Here is a 22,402-nt window from a genome sequence, read left to right on the forward strand (position 1 = left end):
GGTGTGGTCAGTAGATTCCTGGGAGCGCTTCTCCACACAGCACTACAGGCAGCACTTAAACCTTCTGTATGAAGAACGGCTGCGCACCACGTATCTGTTCCTGTCTGCAGCTTTTAAATCACGTTTTTTAAAAACATTTCCCCCCCCCCCCCGCCGCCCTGCCACACCCTATTACGAGCAATTGTTGTCGTAACATTACGAATGATACATAACAAAGAAAAAGTCTGCGCAAGGCCTTCAACAATTTAAAATCCCTCCCACAGAGATAAATATTACATCTTACAGCTGGATTGCTGTCCCAGGCAGTTACAGAAAGGATTAAGTTTAAACAGTAGAATTGCTAAGGAATACTTCTACACCATGAAATAAGACAAAACATGAAGAGTAAGAGTTAGATTTAATGATTAATGAAATTATTACTGAACCCAGCTCTTACACTTCTTTTCTTTCTCATAATCAAGGAAAACATCGGGTTTAGGTAATTGGTAGTATATCTAAACAAAAATATATGCATTGCACAAGGATAAAAGCAATACTAAAATTGCAAAGATTTTAATTTCATATAAGAAATCAAAATTATGCATGAATGGAAAAGTGTAAATGGGAATATTTTAGTAGTCAAATATTTGATAAAAACCACACACCCGTGACAAAGTATCAAAACAACAGAACTTAGTATTTGGAAGGATACTATCTACATTTCTGTGTGTTAAACATTGCTAAATTCAGTGGCTTAATTATTATCACACTGCCCTTCAGCAATCGTTGCTTATATTAGTGTTGTAACAAGTCAGGAGAACAGAAATACTGTTCCAATGGCAGAAATAGTAAAGCCAGTTTGCTATGAACAAGGAATAATCTACTACATCAAGGAGTCAATCCACAGCCATTGATACAAGGTCAACAAAGACTACTGCATAGCATACTGGTTACTTTACCAAAAGTGCATTTATCAGCATTCAATGAACTGGGGGAAAAATGAGAAAACCACTCCTTTTAATATATTTTTTTAAAAACAAACAGATGATTGACAGTTGAAGAAAAACTCACATTTCCTTTAAAAGTAAGAGCATAGTCTAAAGATCTTAAGAGCACCAGAAGATTTCTATCAGGTAAAACAGTACAAAACATTAGCATTGTAAGTAAAGAACAATTAAATGGTGGTTATATCATTCCGTATTTAGAATGCAACTGAAAATTTTAGTGTGTTGTTGCATCCTCCTATACTACAACCAGTGGCATTTTGAATGACTTTTTGTTAAGTTCTGGAAACAAATCATGCAAAGAAAAACTCTTTTTCATGTACAGCAAAGGCCCAGAAAGATTTAAACTGGTGATGTGTAAACTGAAATGAAGATAACGTTAACACAAACAGATATATATGGGGGAAAGCAGCAGTGTCTGGCTTATCCCATTAGTTCTCCATTCAGTTCTTACACTGAACCTTTGAAAGTAGCATTACTGAATATCCCTTACTACCAGTAATTTTTATGATTCTGCATTTTAGGATTCTGCATTTAAGATTATCCTCAATCCTTTATCCTTTGATTCCCACCCCCCCGCCCCCCATATTTAAAAGTTGCAGTTTTCTCACATAAATCATTGCTATGCCTTTTGCTGCTTGTTAAGTGATATGTGGTCAACATTATTTCTATTTTCAAAGCACTGAGACCACTTTTCTGTTGGATCACATATTAAACAATAATTAAAATAGTATTCTTCCCTTATTCTATTGTGACATGATAAAGACTATTCACCATTTAATATACGTTCAATCTCTTCCAGTCTTTTCAAAGCAGCAACTCTCTTTTTCTCAATGTCTTTGATTTCTTTTGTAGATTTTTTGGGAGTCTCTTTGTCTATATTGTTTTTCTCTGTTCGTTTCTTATTTTTTGAGTGCCCTTTATTGTTATCAACTATTGTCTGGGTGGTTTTATGCTCATTTTTTACTTCTTTCAAATTTTGAAATGATTTTTTTTTTTCTTCTGCAGCTACAGTTGCAGTCCCATCTGCTGGAAGTGATGACTGTTCCGTAGCACTGAGTGATGCAATTTTACTTCTAACTATGTTTAGATGACGCTGAATATACTCTTCATGAGGTGCCAGTGCTAGTGTTTCAACCAAACATTTTTCTGCTTTTATTAAGTCTCGTTCTTCAAAGTAAACCACACAAAGATTATGTTTTCCTTGTACATTGTTGGGATCCAGTTCCAAAATTTTTTCAAAACACATTTTAGCTCCAGCAATATCCTTCTTTTGGTTCATAAGGATATCTCCCTTCAAAATCAGACCTTTGGTATGATCAGGGTAGTATCTCAGTAGGTCTTCCAGGACAGGCAAAGCCATCAATTCTTTTGCTGTCTGAGAATAAAGCAGTGCCAAATTGAACAAAGCACTTCGGAAGTTTGGTTGTAACCTTATGGCTTTCTTCATCCATGCCTCTGCTTCCGTGTCTTTTTTGTCGTCCATTGCCAGCATACCCAAATTGAAGTACCCATTTGCATCCTGTGGTTCTTCTTTCACATAATGTAACAGTCTTTGCTTAGCTTCAGGCCGAAGCCGAGCGTCACCTAAACGACAGAAAACAAACTTAATTCTAGATTTACTCTGATGGAATTTTAGACCAGGCTTGTAAAATGCTAATTTCTATACAAATTAAAATGTAACATCTTTAACACAACTGTAAAAAAGAAAGGATTTAAAATGCTGCTTTTTATCATTGCTGTCTAATAGCAAAAGTAAATGACATCTACCCTTTTTAGAGAATGAAAATACTTACAGTTGACTTGTAAGCAAAAGTCAGCATCATTATTCCATTATCTGTTGAATTATATTTAGATTTGGTATAACAAATAGAAGAAGTATCTCTACAAGTTTAAGAGAAGTTATTTCCATGTGTGGTTGACCAACCGGATTGCAGAGAAGACATCAGTTCTGACAAACCAGTTCTTACAAAAGCAAACTTGGAGTGGAAGATTTCATTTTGTTAAAGATAGATTGAAAGAGGCTAAAGACAGGTCACAAAGAGTGACTTCAGATGTAGCCAGGCTAAAATATCTTCTGACACTAAAACGATAAAATCTAACACTCCCATATTTTAATTCGCATTAAAGTTTGAAAAAGATATAGTAAAATAATCTTATCTGATAATACCAGGATTAGCTAGACTAGCTTGTAGTCTGTGCTGTTTTTCTGAATACTCCAATGAATGTATTCTAGTAAGGAATTCCAGGCACAGACTTATTGAAGAATGGAGGAGCAAGGAGCTGATTTTAACTGCCTTCTTTCACCTCCTGAAACAGCGCTGCACCTTCCAGTATGAATCATTGAATACTAGATAGCTAATGCTTCTGCTTGTTTGAAGCCCCTTGTGGTTCTACAGACAAGAAACAAGGCATTTCTTGTACGACCTGACTTACAATGTGAGATGGAGAACAGTCCATCTGCATCGGCTCAAATCAACTCTGTATTATCTTTCTTACGGGTAAGTTACCATCGCAACAAAAGGGAAATGAACATTACTAGTCACTCGCCAAATACTCTTACCAACAGCCTGAATTCACAAAAGGCTTACACTTACCCATACAGCTAGAAGCTATACATAAAAAAAAAAAAAACCTCATGAAAATCTGACTTCATTCATACTAATTAGCACTATTACAGAGGAACCTATGAGAGCATTCACATTTCCTAGGGCTAGATTTGAAACCCATAGAAGTCAGCTATATTTTTAGCCAATGAAAAATGAAATAAACCAATATCAATGCAAAATATAGATATTACATATATTTTACTAAATCCAATTTTTTAAGATTATATAGGCACAATTTTGAAGGTGTTTGTGTAACACTGTTCTTTATATGTATGAGATGTTATATTGTAAAATAGCACTTGTATTAAAGATGCTGATCAGGTAAGATATATGTACACTTTGCACAAATTCCACACAGTACCAATAAATTACAAAGCTGACTATTACAATAAACAGTTTCTTCTTTGATGATGCTACAAACTTCTGATTTCCAAAAATAAAACAGCTCATTAAAAAAAATTAAATTGTATGGGCCATAATAAACGCAAATACACAATATTTATATCAGGGACAACTAACGTACCAGATTCCTGCATTAGCAGTGCTGAGTTGAACAATGCCAGTTTATGCGCTGGGTTGAGCTCTAGGGCTTGGTTGAAATTCTTCAGGGCTTCTGTTGGATCTTTCAGTTCAATGTAAACAATTGCCAAGTTGTACCACAGGTCTGCATTGGTTCTGTCTAGTTCTAGAGCTCTAAGATAAGCTTCCTTAGCTTTCAGAGGTTTGTTCATTTTTAAAAGTAATTCTCCCCTGTCGAAGAATCAGATTTAGCCTTCAACTTTTATTCATACTAATATGAAAATAATTGACAAGTTTTTTAAAAGCTTGCCTTCCTCACTATTTCTTGCTTGTTTTAAACACAAAACAATATAGGACCTTCTTTACATCCCATTCCCAAAGCTTTCAGATCCCAAAAGCCTGTATACAACAAACACACATACAGAACAAAAACCAAAATAATAAGTGATCAGCATGATAGCATCTCTGTAACTACACTGCAAGAGCTATAGTTCAGGCATCTTTGCAACTCCCTAAGTCCCAATGGGAATCACAACTAACAGAACAGTGAACAGAAGCTTCAACACCCACAGCCACATTACTCATCTATTTAGCTGCCATTTATGTGGTTTTTAGTTAAGTCCTGCATTTTCTGGACCACCTTTAACAAAAAAAGGATAAAACAAGCTCCATGATTCTGACTTTATAGTCAGCTTCATAGTTCGAACCTGAACTAGGAGATTAGAAATTTGAGTTTGAGATTCATCAAGACATCTAATGGAAGCATCTTGCTGTACGATGTTTAAATATACAGCCTACGTGGAAACACATCATTTGAAGCAGGAATTTAAAAGAACAGGGCTTGTAATGAATAATTGATTATTGCTCCAAATCTTGATGATCTCATTTGGAAATGAATTAAGTCCAGCATCTAATTCAATTGTATGAAGTAAATACTGTTCATAGCACTGCAAATAACTGTTTATTCAAGAATGCGTATCTCTAAAACTAGAAAAGATACCTGCTGATGTAAGCCTGCTTGAAATCTGGCCTCATACTAATTGCTTGTCGATATAATTGATCTGCTTCTTCAAGGCGAGATTCATTTGCTCGTATTAAGTTTGCAAGATTGATATAAACATTCAAATGGTTAGGAGCAACTCTTGCTGCATACTTTTTACCTGGAATGATCTGTCAAAAAGAATACACGTACCAAACACAGGTAAGTCAAAATATGGAAGACAATGAATCTTCTCTGCCACATTTCTTTTAGGGTATCACAGGACATCAGTGTGCTGGTTCTTAACAATCACAAATAGCAATTATTTTTTCCCAGAAAATCATACCAAGATCTAAACAATATATTTTCTTCTTTAATTCTATGAAGACATAGATGGCTTTTATATCATATTTAATATATCAGTTAATTAAGCTCTGCTACTACCTAGCTGGGTTTAAGCACATAGCCATTAGAAACCAATCAGACCTTGCAAACCTTCTTCCATTCAGGCAAAGAGTATTTCCAAAAGCCTGAACTGACATTCTGTCAGACATTTTCATTTCCTTATTTAACCCTCCAGCCTAAAGTAAGTGTAAATAAGATTTTTACCAGCCACTGATACAGCAGATAAAAAGTAGTTGTGAAAGATGAAAATGCTGACAGTGCAACTGTTGTACTGTTTACATTTCATCTGTCTAGAATCTTCATACTGTTTCACAGTACAAACTTTTTAATGCCATACTTCTACCAAAGAGACTGCAGATTTTTGTTGTCATTCTCATTTTACCCACAGCTTTTGTTAACTTCATATGTTCTTCAAAATATTCCTCTCTCTTCCTCATAAAGAGCTAGAATAAGTAATATTTGCTAGGTATAAACGTAACTTAACAAATGGTAAAGGTAAAAAAGCACATGTTTTTAAAAGTATGTTCAGGCAAAAATTTTTTTGTTGCTGCTGCAGCTACTTTCTTCCACCTTCAGTGTCGCATTTAAGCCTTCTCTTGAGGGCTCAGAAACTCAGTCATCAATGTATTAGCTGTAAGTGAAAATAAACCTACTGTGACTAGAAACTGTAGGTGTACAATTCTAACTGCTGCTTTCTTTTATATCCTCAATTTCATCAAAAAAATGACACAGCAACGTAAAAAAACTTCAAATAGTTTTAACAAAGAAGTTCCAAATTAGCACTTTTTTTAACAGCCATGATTGTATACAACCTACTTTTTCAATAGATAGGTTTTAAAAAAAACCCTAACAACTTTTATGTATAGCAATACAGAGCTTCAAGAAAAATACAAAAATTGTATCATGAATATAAGTCTGAAAGAGTTCCCTTCTATCGTGGCAGATAAAATAAAATTACTTATTACCTGTGGCATCAATGATTTAGCAATCATATATGATTCTTCAGCTTCTTTAGTTTTGTTTAAGTTTTTGTAAGTTCTTCCTACATTCATGTGGGCACCAATATCATCTTAATAAAGAAAAGAATGAAATTTCAAATACTGAGCACCATGAAAATAAATACCTATGCCTTCAGCATAGCATACAGGTACTGCACAAAGACCAACAACAAAAAAGCAATTCTATATTATTTTTCATCTTAATTATGAAGCTAATAACTCAACTATGAATCAAAGACAGATTACAAAGTTACTTGGGAAACGGTAAAAAAATTGAGGTCATACTTCCACACATCTATCTTTAATCTCTTGCTATAGTAGAGGCACATATATTGAAGGTTATTATTAGGTTTCTAAAAGGAAAAAGGAAAGGTTGTCCAGTACTATCTAGAACTTCTTTTGCAACAGCATGTAAAATACAGTAAATGTGCACTTTGATACTATCTAGATTTCTATACACCTCCTTAGTTTTAGAGAAGATAATTAAGTGATAATTATGTTTCATAAGAAATTACAGTTTAACTTAATTCCAAATGTCATTCAAATAACAGTTTTAAATGGAAAGTCTTTGCATCTTTTTATAGATAAAAACTTTTCTGGAAGCCTTTTTTTTAGTTTATTTCCAAAAACTATGGATCAATTAACGTAGTGTATGACATTGTTTGATGTTCAGTTGGAGAAAAAGAGATCATCAAGAAGATTTTAAGTAAGCTAAGCTACTGAAATAGCAGGAGTGCAGAGACATCATTCAAGGGCAACTAGTCAAAACTTTTACCTGGTTGCACTTGTGTGGCTTGTATGAAGAACTGCAGAGCTCTTTCGAAATTCTTTTCATTTTCTAATGCATGCCCCACATTGTTCCATAGTTTTGCATTGTTCTTATTTACCTAAAACCAGAAAAAGGTGCTAATGCATACAGTATTAAGCTGAAATTACATAACGACTGCTTTTCTTTTAACTATGTCTTAAAGATGTAAAAATATACAGCTAATGACGGATTTAATCAAGCTGCTATAAGAGTAACGAAACACTATACAGAATGATTACATTGGACTTGTTGCTCAACATCCATCTATTTTAGTTATTTGCTCCTAGAAATACCAAACATTTTAAAATTCATTACCATTGTTATGGGATGTTGTGCAAACTACCCTATCATGCTATATGAACATTAAAGAAGTTATTCTATGCATCAAACTTTTTGTAGATTTTCATACTGAAACATATCGTGCTTTCATGCAGATAAGAGAATACATTCAACAGCTTTAACAAAGGAAAAAATTATCATCTATTTCTTGCACATGAATTCTCATGTGTGCATCACACTGCTTTTATTAAAGGATTCCCAAAAGCAACTAATTAGATGTTAATACTGTTAATGTAGAAATAAAAGTGGCTAAACAAGCATCACTTCCCTCCATTTTTATCATGCTCTAGTGCAGCTTTTTGAGAGGAAAAGCAAGACAAAGTTTCCATTTCCATTTCAAATAGAATACAGTACCTTTAAAGCTGACATAAACAATGTGTACTCTGACTCCCAGTCCCAGTTTCTGTGCAGTGTTTTTAAGGCATGAGTGAATAGTACCGCAGCCAAACAAACCCAAGAAATTTTTCTTAGTACGCTATTAAATAAAACAAAGATTTGTTATAAGCACACAAACAATGCTAATTTATACTAGAATAAGTATCTCATTTGCTAGGAGGAAAATAAACTGAGGAAGATATTTGTGTATGGTATACTCCAATTTAATTGCCTCATCATCAAATGACACACTCCAAAATTTGAAAGGAAATAATGTCCAATTCCAAGTTAACTTTGTTATTTACCCAATTTTTTTTGTTATCATTACACAATTCACTTAATAATAACAAATGCAATCCACATAACAGAACGTAAACAAAAAATACAGGAAAACTATACTTCTGTTAGACCTTATCTGTAATTTAAGGCAAGGAACATGATCATGATATCAAACAGTGAGGTTCTTCAAAACACTGTACAAAATGTTAAAAAAATGAAAAAAGCAACTAAAATGTCATCACATGTTGTTTCCTATCAGACAATTCCACACAAATTCTTTACTGCACACATCACCAATATTTCCCACCCTGTAGAACACATCTAAATAGAGAGGTCTGCAGTGGAGACTGCCTAATCTTCCATAAGCAAATAAAATCCTAGTGTTACTATAATATCTAAAGAGGAGAAAGGTCATGAGTCTTTATAGTAATTTTGAAGTTGCAAATTGGGGCAGAGGTCACTCTCTGAGAAAAGCTTCTCAGGAACAAACTTCTACATTTCATGCAGTTTATTCTTCTGAAGTTTAAACATGACTGACTTTAACTACAACAGATGTGAAATAATTTGCTTTAACAGGCTGGTCATTTGGTCTCTGAATTCTAGCTCAACTATGAAAAAACATGTTAAACACCCAGTAGCCTTCCTACAATTACGAATATCATTTTGTTTTTAAAAATCTCATTCTTGAGCAGACATATAACTGTTCGTCATTGCCAGCTATTTCTTATACTTGACTTATGCAACAGCTGTTCACACTGCTATGTACGTCACAGGGGTTTGCTAAAATCTGAAAGGGTTTTTTTTCCTCCATTTTTAAGATGCACAAAAAGCTGTGCAGACTTATACGACTATGCTTGGTTTAAAAAAAAATACTAAAAAATAAAAAGTAGAACAGCAGAGTTAAGAGATAAATTCTAAAACATGAGCAAAGCAACTGCTGAGAACTAGCATATCAGTAAAGTATATTCCCACCAGCCCTATGAGGAAGTTTTTCCTTTCCACATATTTCTAAAGCAAGGAGCCTTCTCTTTCTCATAAACTTTTTAGAGTGCTGATTCCCAATATTTCTGTCATAAACGACACTGCTGTCTAATTTTTTCCCCATCCACCCTCTCCTAGTTCCTTCCTTTCTTTCACCTCACTTCTATTTTTACTGCCTCATAGTGGGATTTATGATAATACTTTCTCCTCACTCCCACAAGGTACCACTAATTTCTGTCAGCTTTCGCAGCACCAGTTAGCATAAGCTATACTACGAGACTTCAACTCTAATCATAGCAGACGACAAAAACTGGGAATTGCTGCCTTACTGTTTGTCTGAAATTGTATTAGGATGGCACCGGGGTAAAAAGGGTAAAGCATCCAGGTCAAAGGGAGGTATGTGCAGATCAATGCAGAAGACAGCAGAAAAAACAAAGGTGCATGCAAAACGTGCTCTCAGAGCAGAATTTCCTAAGGAGAAACTGTTATAAAAAAAATTCTTTAGTTTAAGAAATACTAAATGGCACTGATGTCCGTTCCTAGCACGGCATGTCTGAAAATTTAATCAGTAAAAGATATTTTAATATACTGTAGACTAACATACATGCATTATATAAATTTCAGTCAGTAATCACCTTTGAATAAACTACAAATCAAATCTGGCCAAGAAATTTTTTTGCCTAATCCTTAAAAATGTCTGTAAGTTCAATAGAAAATATTTGTGATTCTGCCCCTCTACTCTGCTCTGGTGAGACCCCACCTGGAGTACTCCATCCAGCTCTGGAGCCCTCAGTACAGGAAAGAGATGGACCTGTGGAAGAGGGGCCAGAGGAGGCTACAAAAATGATCAGAGGGCTGGAACAGCTCTGCTGTGAGGACAGGCTGAGAGAGTTGGGGTTGTTCAGCCTGGAGAAGAGAAGGCTCCACAGAGACCTTATCACAGCCTTTCAGTTCTTAAAAGGGACCTATAAGAAAGACGAGGACAGACCTTGTAGCAGGGCCTGTTGTGATAAGGGGTAATGGTTTTAAACTAAAAGAGGGGAGATTCAGGTTAGACATGAGGAAGAAATTTTTTACAATGAAGGTGGTAAAATACTGGAACGGGTTGCCCAGAGAGGTGGTAGATGCCCCAACATCCAAGGCCAGGCTGAACAGTGCTCTGAGCAACCTGATCTAGTTGAAGATGTCCCTGCTTATTGCAGAGGGTTGGACTAGATAACCTTTGAAGGTCCCTTCCAACCTTAGCTATTCTATGATTCTAGAAGAGCTATAATGTAATAAATTCATACTCCTAAAAGCTCTGCTGGGAAAGCTTCCAGTTATAAATATGGTTATCTTTTACAAAATTAAGAGAGACAAGTTAAACCAGTCACAGGTAACACTATCTTACCTTTTATTTGACAATTTCTTCCATCCGTGTGCTACTAAAATGCAGAATCCCATGCTAGGAACATATAACACTCGTTCTGCTACTACAAATCCAACAGGAAAAAAGAGGTTTGATGCGGGAATGAATGGCAGCACTATTAAGCAGAGTGCCTACAAAAGAAATGCAAATCAATTAGTAATCAAGATTATGCAGTAACAAACTGTACTCAAGAAAGAAATCAGGAAGCAGTTACGAAAAATCCCAGAAAAACAGATATACATAGCAGATCTTTGAGATTTTTTTTTCTTTTAAACAATAAGACCTGTTTTACATTGAAACCACTCTGAACATGGCAAGTTTTAACGTGCAAATGACTCTCTTCCTTTCTTAAGGGCCTACAAATATATTTGCTTTTCTATACCACAGAAAATAGTGGCTGTATAACAAAACACTAGGATCAAAGGATCAAATTCAAGACAATATTTTAATAAGAGTTCCACATACAAAAACATGACAGTCTGAGAACCTTGGACACTACAGCAATTAAAAAATTATACCAGCTCATATGATGCATAAAGCAGGCTTGTTTTGTGGGTTTGTTTGTTTTACAATACAATAAAGTCAATTCTTATTTTATGTAAAAAATGTGAAGAAATAATATAAAAATCAGGATCAACCACTGAATAAACATCGGTGTTTATCCAGTACACTAAAGGCACCCTGGAATATCTAAAATGACAATGAACTGAAGAACTGCATCATTGCAGCTCTTAGGTTGGTCACAGACATCATAACAAAAGGTGCGTTTATTATAAGACAGAAATCCATCTGCTGCAAAGGAAGACTTGACGATTTGCTTTAAGTTCTGGGTCACTGTTAAACAGCAGCCTTACAATTGCTGGTAGCCGAAGACTCAAATAATTCTCTTCAAATATCTGGGTCCATGTTACAAAAAACAAAATCCCTACAGAAACTGAATGTTTCTTTGAATAAAGAGGAATTATCTAGAAATTTTCAGTGAAACTGGCTGTCGCCTTCTGTCAAGATTTAAGTGTAACTTTAACTGCCTTTTCCATGTTAAAATAGTTAACATATCCAGTTTGAAAATCAATCTAGCAGTTCCCATATAAAAATGCAACACCGACTTAAAATGTCATGGTTTTATAGCTCCTGTTTCAAGGGGCCAAGAGTATGCACATGGATCATTAACATGGCTCAGCTGATCCACAGCAATTCATTAAGCTACATGAAAATAAACACATAATTGAAACTTGAAGAAAACACAAGCACAATATAGAGAATATGTGGATTACTTGGGGACAAAATTTAATTTATTGCCATTTCACATTCCTCTTTCTCATTGACATTTTTAGAGTATGTGCTTGTTATAGAGCACCTATGAATGTGTAAAAGCCTTAACATGGAACTCTATATAGATTTTTGTAATCCACTTAGAAATGCAGGATTCACCATGCTCTCCCCAAGCCAGTCCTCTGTAACAGTTTTTTAATTTAGTTATAGCAAATGCCTTCATACTTTTGAGAGTGGATTATGGGAAGTGAGGGTATCGTTCTGTATTTCATTCTCTTTTTAAACAGCCAAACACATTTTTGAATTCAAAAGCAAATGTACAGAAGCATGTTCGAAGTGTGCTTTAGCAAATAACGTGCTGTTTTGCAAATGTTTTCACTGCAATGTGAATAAACAGTATTTAGCTTTGAAATGTATGTTAGGCTTGTACACAGGCTTGAATGAATTAACTTTTCATAAACCAATTTGAAGAGGTCACCTCTTCAGATTTAAAAAAAAATATTGTTTACATTATTGCTCAAAAAATGCAGTTTGTTTTGGTTTTTTAATATAATAAGGACACTGGTCCCACATCCCCATGAGGTCAACATATGTATAGTCAAAGCCAATTCTTTCCAATGGGCTTGAGTAGAACAGATTCTGCAGTTGATATAGCTAGTGCTTGGTCTCCACAGAGCACTTATGATCTAGGCATCTGATAAAGGTTTTTGCATGTTCTGGCCTGTGCAATTACTCTGATGATGAACGTTACACAATGTTTTGACAAACTTTCCTTTAGATCCTTGGTACACTCTCCTTCAAATACAATTTTCTGGGCAATAGATTCAAAGTCCTAGTGCGGATAAAAATGCAATCTCTTCTGTTCATTTACTCTTTCTTTTTATCACAGTCTTTCAGTAGATGCAGAGGCTCCATTCAAAAAATACCCTGATCAAGGCAACTGGAAAAAAAAAAAAAAAAAGCAGAAACCATTACAATATGCTGGAAGAAAAAAAGCATATGATAGAACTCTAAAACACGACCATAAGTTATGAAAAGCATCTGAACTGCTAAGTAACCGGTCAAAAGTTCACAAGGAAATATTTAAAAGCCTGAGTGAGTTGTAAGCACAGGGAGTAGAAAAATAAATACTGTTAAATTTAGAAGTACTGATGTGTGGGCACGACACTTAAAAGCGTTAGAAACTTACACCAAGAAACCTAAGAACACCTGTCTGTTCCTCACATTTGCATAGTAACAAGCCACCAGAGTTTTCAGTTGAGTAGCATGGAGTGCTGTCGTATCAGAAGGGAGGTAAAGCACCCTTGTTTCGGACACTCAGTAAATATCAAAAAAACCTAAAGAGCTTTTATTAAATTTCACCAGCCAAAGGAATGTTTATACCCAGGAAATTCCATGAACAAACAAGGGCCACGATCACAGCTTGATTCTGAAACCTACTGAAAAGCCAACCAGGTAATTCTACATCAGTACTACTCTCAGTACTCAACATTTTTCAGTATGTATAGTGTAACCTATTTACAAAGGTCACTTAGTCTGACAGTCAAGTTATCTGATTGTTTACAGGGATAAAGTAAATAGAAAATATAAGAGAATTTAACTGCTTATACATTGTTTCCAGGGCATGTCCTTTAATAATGTAAGAATAATTGATTACTTCAAGCAGCATAATGACATCAACCTGCCAAAGCACGTTCCATTTTATAATATACAGTCCCACTTTTTGTTAGTTTAAAAGTCAGTTGGTAAAAAACAAAACCAAAAAACAACAACAAAAAACCACACACACAAAACCAAACACAACCAAACCAAAACAACTGATCTGTTTTGTCTTCTCTTAGTTCTGTTACTTTAAAAAGAGAATTTTAGAACCTGTGGCAAAAACTAAAATAAGACAAAATGTAACACTATGTACCCACTTACCGGAATTATTTTTCCTGGAGATGACTGGTATCAAACAGACGAAAACTGACTGAAAATGAGCCCTTCAGCTTTTGCATCTCCCAATAATGAATTCATCCCGTGAGACTGTACTTGGGGAGAACTGTGAAATGTCCATTGGCACTTGAGGAAGTGGGAGAAGGAATCTCTTCTGTCTTGTCACTCAAGCAGTAGAGCACAAAATGCATATTCACATCAGCAAATACAGAAAGACATGCTCAGACAGATTTGTGACCTCCTTTCTCTTTTGCATTTTGGATCCCTCTATTCTGCATTTTTTTTTGCAAAGTGTAAATAAACATCTTTAATTCTGAAGCAGGTCTAAAGTTGTACCTTTTCTGATCTTACAAACAAAAGTAACTTGAGATTTTCCCTTAGAACAGGCTTCAGTATGACACCTCAGGGTCTCATAGAGCTAGTGGAAGAGGCAAAACATGCTAAAGATTTGTAGTGGCAGAAGCTCTTTACAAAACCCTTTATTACTCCATTGGAGTGACACTCATTAGAGTGTGAAACATCAAACAGTGCAGTCAATCATGGTAACAACTGTGATGAAGCCACAATTATACTAACACCATGTGGCATCCATATGGATAGCACATAGAATTCATACCTGCCAGTGTAGGAGTTTATTTTGACCAGCACAAACTCAGGCTTTTATTGGCAGAACTGAGAACCAAGCATGGAAAAAAGTTTTTTAAAATTAGTAATTCAACATAGTTTTCTGGAACATTGCCATAGTCTGTGTAAATGGGTATCACTAAATAAAGATTCACTTTCTTCATTTGAAAGACAGTACTACAATTTCTCTAGTAAGTCAGACTGAGAAGGCATCAGAAATAAATTGTTCTCTCCCCCTCCCTCCCTTGGCAGACTATCCAGTCTACATCAGGCTGTTAATGGCTTACTGGAAGGCAGAAATAGGCTTTGGTCTACAGTGTTATTGCACATTATAGTACACAACAATTAATTTTTAATATAAAATATTGCATTCTCATTTCCTAAAAAAATTCGCTTCCGGGCACTTAAAAATTATGCCTGAAAAAAATCAGCATCATCCTGAAGGTTATATACACAACACAAGTAGATATTAAAGGAAAACGACTTTCATTAAACAAGGATTATAATGTATTAAGTGACACTGAGGCTCCTGTACTGGAGTGAATGATCTCAGAAGATCCTTTGTATAAAAAACACCTGGAATAATAAAAACAAACACAAAAAAGCACCCTGAAACTGACTTACAACAATGTCTGCTGACAATTCCATTAACCCTTTCCTCTTCTGAGCTTTACTGGGTAGGGAGCAAACAGAAATGTAAGGAAATAAAGAGCCTTGAAGTTCATGAGCTGTCCTATGAAAAAAGTGAACCACTCCCCACACACATTTCTACTATCAGTGCACTAGATAAAAATTGTTTCAGCTTATATAAGAAAGAAGATTAAACTACTCCTTTCCATTTTCTAAGTGCCGTAAAGCGATAACATTTTTTACTAGGTATGTCATATTTTACATTTATTATATCAATAAGCTAAGTTTATTTTCTTCCTAGAGAGTTTCCAAATTCAGGGCAAGAGGCTTCATCAGCAATACTACAAATAATTTTCATGGATTTACTAGTGAAACAAATTGCCTCACTCCAGTGACAAGAAGAACCATATGAGCTAGAACTATAACGTTAGGTCTCTTTGAAGTGATTCAAAGTTTGCCAGCTGATTAGCAAATAAATCCTTAGTCTTAAATTGTGCATAAATATTCCCACCCATCTGAAACTTTTTTTGGCTAAGTCAGATATTTTAAAAGTACATTACTTCTGAAGCAGACTAAGATCTATGCGTGCAGGTTTGCTGTACAAATAATTGCACCACTGATTTAATAAAAACCATGGTTATCAGGTAATCATTAACCTTGTGAAAATTTGCAATGGGAGCAATCAAAAATATGACTGGGTATGGGTGAAAAAATACTAGCTCGTTTGATCTTTAATTTCTTCCAAAATATTCTTTCTTGTTAATACAGTTCAGTTTTAAGGTCATGTAATACTGGAAAATAGGAACTGACCTTACAGGTTAATAAATTAGCTTTTCCTTAGAATATGAAAAAGACTACATAAAAGTGCCTTTGATAAAAGAAAAAACACAAAAGAGGAAAACTTATATTCCTAGATGCTGAAACATCCTTTTCTTTCATACCTATGAGAAAGAAAATCAAGCCACTTGCTAAATACTACTGACATTTAAATAAGGTAGACAGTTTGCAGGACGGAAATGCATTCTGATCCTTAAAACATATTTAAGTTCTACTGAAAACCCCCAGTTGCTAATTGAGTTCTGAATACCTGAGAAAGGTTGTAGTACAGTGCGCAAATACACAACAGGGGGCATATTTATTCTCATCTCTTGTCTATTCTTCTCCATCTCAGTCCTGATGGAGTCACATATTTAATTGCAATTTAACATTTTGTTGCTACAACTATTTCACTCTTTTATGTGTTCATTCTAGTCCAAAAGGAGATACATGCAAAATCTCCAGGTCATATCAGATTAGACATGTGACCAAACAACCCAAGCCACCTACACTCTTAAAAAAATGACAAAAACAATGCATCATTCATACCATCAATACAGTCTTGGAGGAATCCCCAGGATATCGGAGACTGAAGACGATCAAAGATCCCAGAAAGCAAAAGAACGTGAGAGTGGCAACATTTCTAACATCTAACAAAGACTCCACAAGAGGAATAGTTCCCATTGTCCAGTCACAGCATAATTCTGAGGGGTTGAGAAGCAGCCATGCATTTACAGGGAGGAGGTAGTTGAAAGTCAGCTGTCTTGCTGGGGATGGACTAACAGCAGCTGGGTTATCAAACCTAAAGCAAAAGAGAAACAGAATGATTTACACCTAAAGTTGGGTTCAGTGGTCTTTGTTCATGTTTTTAATAGTTCGCCTCATTTTTCAGGGCAAATATTAGATCCTTGTATGTCTACATTGCTCACACACATCTAAGATCAATTACAGTTTTTCAGTTCTAACATTATCCATACACACTTATCTTCAAGCATTGTATCTGAAGTCAACCATGCTTTCTGCATAGTACATACCTAAAACAGATATTTTTATGTAGAAGAGGAAAAACTTATTAAGAGTGTTGGAGTGTTCAGCCAAGGTTCAAACATATAGCAAAAAAAAAAAAAAAAATCTAGTCATAAAACATTTACTTTCTGAATTGCTAAGATGAACTAACAACTGTAAATTTTTTAAAATTAATGCCTGCCCAGATACCTCAATAATTTGGACATTCTTGTCAACAGGTACTGAAATATACCATTTATCGATTTCACAAACAATGTAATATTGTACGGTCATTGCTTACCAATATTAATATATGTTAATAAACACTTAAGTTGATGTATTTTTCCCATTTCATTCAGACCTCATTAAGCCACATCTTATTTCTCAGTTTCTGTAAATAAGAGACACTTTACTATTACCTTGTAAACACTGGAAGTTGAGACTGGATAACCTGGACTCTGACAACTACAAGCAGCAGTGTACTGAACATTAGGACTATGAGCTTCAACAGTGTTTGGAGCATAGAGAAAGGAATACTGCCCTTCCCTCGGAGAATCTGTACAGCTGTGTCCAACAACACTGGCAAGGTGTACTGCAAGGGAAAAAAGTGGTTATAATCATACAGTGCACTCATTAATCCCTTAGATAAATATGAACTACCTTATAGTTTCGGGTTTTTTGTCTTGCTTTTCTCTAAATGCCTGTTCCCAATAGCTACTTAACTCAGCTTCTTAGAGCTTTCATGACAACCCCCAAATAGAAGTCCACCATTCTAATAAAAATAACTCTATTCAAGTATTCTTGCTAACACTATCATAGTTGAATTCGTATGCCTTTAGTTCTCTATTTTGCATTGACAGATTAAAAAATTTGTGCCATCTTCAGAGACTTCGATAAATCAAGTATGACCACGAAACAAATTTTGAAGAAGAGAAATCACTATTTCTAGAATTATCAGCCATTCCGAATACTTGTCCTATAAACAAAATTCCTTAGGAACAGTAGAAATACTATTTATTTCCTGATTAGCCCTGGATTTCTATTTTATGTTTCTGTTCCAATAATCCATCTCTCCCTGCCTCATGAACATTATAACCTTGCACAGTTCCCCATTATATACTCTCATTTCTTCCCTGTGTACCTTTTACCCTACGTCTGCATGTCTTGTGCTGGGGATGATTTATTGCTTCACATATACTGGTTCGATGAACTACAGATAGAGGTTTTTGAGACCTGGCCAAACTCTCAGTTCATGCTACACCTGTGCCCTCAGAAGAAGCCTCAGTTTGGATTTTATCTTTTCTACTCAGTCGATTTACACAAACTCGTTAAACTTTCATGGAATTTAGAATCAGATCAAAAGTTACTAAAAGAAAGGAAGAGTGGATTGAAAAGTACAGTCACATACTGGTGATTTCCTTAGACACCCAGTTTGAAAATTACATGCTTATTCACTACACTTGCTAGGGCAATAGTTATAAACTCCTGTATTTCTGTAAGCACAAAAAAAGTGATTTTAGTATTTTGTTCTTGAATACACATCCCCAAGAGAGACAACCTTTCAAATTTTACAGGTGTGGTTTTTGCAAAATATTCCTTCAAGTAATTAAGGAATAGTAAACTAGAAAATGTTCTTAGAATATGCAATCATACATTTTTAAATTGCATATGGTTTGACTATTAAAAAGCCAATAATTATTTATCTGCAGGAACATCTTGTTTCTCTAAACAAAAGTTACTATTAAAGACTTGTCAGTGTTTAAGATGAAACCTATCACATTAGAATTTAAATTTAAAGGTATTCTTAAAACAACGTCATAAGAATATTATTGATTCAAATAAGACTACTCCAAAATGTCTGGTATTCATTAGAATGTGATGAAATGCATTTTTTATATAGTATGTTCCCTATTTTTGCTACTGGAATTAAAAACAAATAATCCCCCATCTTTTTGTACCTCAGACTTTAATCAAGACTGTTATATGCTAGTCAGCAAACCTCAGTCAACTAAAACGTTAGGTTTCCACTAAGACATGTAAATACTTTACTGAGTCAATTTGGTAACATCGTTGTATGACATGTAAAGCACAATTTAGAAGTCACTGGATTCCCTCACCATGAACCACGTATGTTAAACATTAGTTGAGTCAAAGAAAATCTGAAAAATGTAACAGAACTCCAGAGTTAGCCTGAACTGATAAAAACAGTGCTGAAATATGACACTTCAAAGTACTTAATGTCTTATTACAGAATTCCTGAGAAGAAATCCAATTTATTTTTCAACAGCTTACCCCTTGAGCAATAAATACTTCATACACACAGCATATCCCCACCACTGTTATTCCTTGTTCTTTACACAGTGTTGCAACAGCTACAAGAAACACAGTCATTGCAATTGGAGTCCACACTGCAAAGAAAGATGATGTTACTGAAAATGCTCCATCTTACAACAAAAACAAACATGTAATAAAGTAAATTAACCTAAAAAGTGAAGACTTTGGCTCTTTATGTTTGAACATGCTGTGTTCTATGAACTTATTCAGTAGGTCATTTGTTATTAAAGGGAAGACGACTAGCTTTACATAAAATAATATACATGTGTCAGTTTTAAAACTGTCTCCTTTAATTTGAAAGAACTAAATGAAAGGCAAAAGACTAATCTACGGTGAGAAAACAAAAAAGCCCAATCTTGCCTAATTCACCAGAACAGTTTTTCAAATTGAATGTTTTATAGGGAGTCATGAATTTTCAAAAGGTCAGTTTGACTTTGGAAAAGAGGTAAGCCTCCTACATCTCCACAGAAACTTTGTAGCTTACTTGTGACCATCTGAGGCATCTCAGCCCACATCTACTTACTTGCATTAACAGAAACCAGTGTAAGAGTCCCCTACTCTAGGTGTTACAAAACAACTGAAAAGGCGTTTAAGTCTTGAAGACAAAAAAAAAAAGCCAATTCATAACAGAAAGTACTATTACATGGGTTTCTTGGGGCTGAAGGTTTTTTTGTACCCACTTGCTGAATAACCAGAACACCCATAATACCATTTTAAGAGTGCTATTATCAGTGATACAGAAATGAACTTATGTATATATTTGTCAATCATTTACCTATGGTATTATCGGGCCCTTTAGATTTTGTATATGACAAAAACGCAGCTAGAAAAAAGATAGATGATAAAAGCTCTGCTCTGCCCACAACTCCGGTTACCTGAAAGGAAAAAGAAAACGAGATTATTCTTCTTGTGACTATTCTAGTACTAGAAGAGTGCATGACTGGTATTAGCATATGCATAAACAAGCTCTGTAAACCAAACAAAAACAGCTAAGAAAAGTAAGGCTACTTTCAGTTCAATCAGTACTGAATTCAAGATCAGGACCATACTGGCCTGTAGCTGCTGTTCCCCCAAGTATCACCATTAACAAGACAACTGAGAAATCTGTACTTCCCTTCATCTTTAGTAACACCAGTCACAAATAGCATTTGAGGCAGATTATTTTATCTTCAGCAACACCAGCCAGGAATAGCATTTCAAGCAGAATTTGGGCACAATAATGACTGCTTTCTCCATAACACTTGGAAGAAACTAGCTTTCATGAATGGGAGCTTTAAGTGAAGCCTGACAAGGACTGTTGTACATATACATCCTACAGGGAGTGGCGGACAGGAACTATGATTTTGTTCATACCTTTTCTGACTGAACAGATCTGAACCTGAAAGCAGCATTCCCTTGGCTGGTGCTATGGCAGCTCTTAGGTGAGCAGTCAAGAGTTACAAATAAATTGATGGCAAGCTCTTTGCAATGGAGTTAAAGAATTACTCAGGCTTTACTACAAGTCTGGCAATTTTCTGAATGATAAAACTGCAAGTAGTGCCTCCTTTGGTAATGAGACAGAGAGGAATGCATTTTATGAAAATTTGGAGAAGTGCTAAAATCCATAGGGCAAAAGCTTGTTTCAGAATCCCCAATAAAATACCAATTAATTTCCATTTCAGGAGCTGTTTTCAAAATACACTGGGGTGCAACGAACAACCAGAGATGTAAGACAGGTCACTACATTCACGATTACTGAAGTAGCCACTGTGCTGACCTCAGTACCATTCACGACAGCCATTCTTCCTCATTTGTCCTCTTCTGTAATGCCTCTGATTACATTCAAATTTTTGCAAGTGAACTGGCTGTAAAATGGCAAGCCATCCTGAAGCAGACAGTCATATTTAACTAAGACCTCATAGCTCACCATTTAATTATGACGATGCTGAAAACTGACTTTCAGCCATCCAGACCCAGCTAGAAGTTTTTATTGCTAGGTACATTCTTGGTCAAGCATGATTGATCCAGTACAACACAAAAAGATAAAGTAACTCAATATCCAAGGTCACAGTGTAAAAAAAGGTATTTAAATTTGAATGCGAAATCATGCTCCGATGCTTCCATTTGGAGTAGTGTACATTTACCAGAAGGCACATTGAATCATGCACAGACAAAGCATGTTTCACAACTGACAGGACATCAGAGTTTGTGTTAGCATTTTGGATCGTATCCAGGTGTTTGTTTCGAAATGTCTTAAGATATTTCAAGGTTTCCTGATCTGGATCTCAAAATTGTCCAGCATTAAGCCTGAAATTAAAGAGAGCTTTGCCTGTAGATCTGGTGAAAGAGATCATTAGTAAAGCAAGTGTGTTGGTGTGCCTCCCTAGCCCCCTGCCAAGAAAAGAGTGATTCTATTTCTGGATATGAAGGTGGCTTATGAGAGAAAATTCCAGTGTTCACAAGGTTAGCAGACATCTCGTAGCTGTAAAGGTGGTCAACATGCGTCTGGCCAGAAGAGTAGCAAAGTAGCTAGGAAGGCTGAAATGGAATTCCAAAGACAACGACAAACAAGACTATGCTGCTGTTATTCAATCCGTTTCCTCAAAAATTCTTCCTCAGAGAATGATACGTTACCACTGCAAGAGCCCAGCTTCTCTCTGGAGTCAAGCAGAAAATTATTTTCTATTTATCCTGCTCTGCTAACTTTTCCAGGAAAAATCCATTTATCACAAGATAGGTAAAGGTTTGAAATGCTTATGTATCGCATCTGCTGTTTCAAACTCTTGTGCAGGGGAGTAGTAAGTAGGAAACTAATTTGAAGGAATTCAAATTGGATACACTTCAATTATCGAAAGAAAGAAAAGGTACTATCAAATATAAATATAAATAAAAACTTGGAATTAGACCTGTTTTGAAGTTTTCACTGAAGCCTGAATAAGTTAGTTGGCACCCAAGTCCCCAGATCTAAAATACAGCTCATTATTACCTCCTCTTTTCCACGTATGGAAACTTGCAGTTGTTTTGCCTTTTATACAGATCCACAAGTCTCAATGGCCAACTCTAAGAATCCTTTCTTGGTTGCATGTTAGGCGGAATTCTCAATGCTAACACTTGACAGGAT

The 22,402-nt window shown here is 35.3% G+C and overlaps 1 protein-coding gene across 2 annotated transcripts in view; it reads right to left on the reverse strand.

Moving 5' to 3' along the window:
• Window positions 1-439: 439 nt before the first annotated feature.
• The window catches only part of TMTC3 (transmembrane O-mannosyltransferase targeting cadherins 3), a 35,277-nt gene continuing 13,314 nt past the window's right edge, over window positions 440-22,402 (reverse strand). For both annotated transcript variants that reach the window (XM_065648090.1, XM_065648098.1), the window contains 11 exons: window positions 20,078-20,177; window positions 19,261-19,376; window positions 17,388-17,560; window positions 16,513-16,765; window positions 10,666-10,814; window positions 7,995-8,115; window positions 7,269-7,380; window positions 6,461-6,564; window positions 5,112-5,281; window positions 4,116-4,342; window positions 440-2,570 (listed from right to left, as the gene is read on the reverse strand). In XM_065648090.1, coding sequence (XP_065504162.1) covers window positions 1,750-2,570; window positions 4,116-4,342; window positions 5,112-5,281; window positions 6,461-6,564; window positions 7,269-7,380; window positions 7,995-8,115; window positions 10,666-10,814; window positions 16,513-16,765; window positions 17,388-17,560; window positions 19,261-19,376; window positions 20,078-20,177 — 2,346 coding nt within the window. In that variant the 3' untranslated portion in view covers window positions 440-1,749. The remainder of the gene's footprint in view (window positions 2,571-4,115; window positions 4,343-5,111; window positions 5,282-6,460; window positions 6,565-7,268; window positions 7,381-7,994; window positions 8,116-10,665; window positions 10,815-16,512; window positions 16,766-17,387; window positions 17,561-19,260; window positions 19,377-20,077; window positions 20,178-22,402) is intronic.

Source organism: Caloenas nicobarica, chromosome 1 (assembly GCF_036013445.1).
Source record: "Caloenas nicobarica isolate bCalNic1 chromosome 1, bCalNic1.hap1, whole genome shotgun sequence".
NCBI lineage: Eukaryota > Metazoa > Chordata > Aves > Columbiformes > Columbidae > Caloenas > Caloenas nicobarica.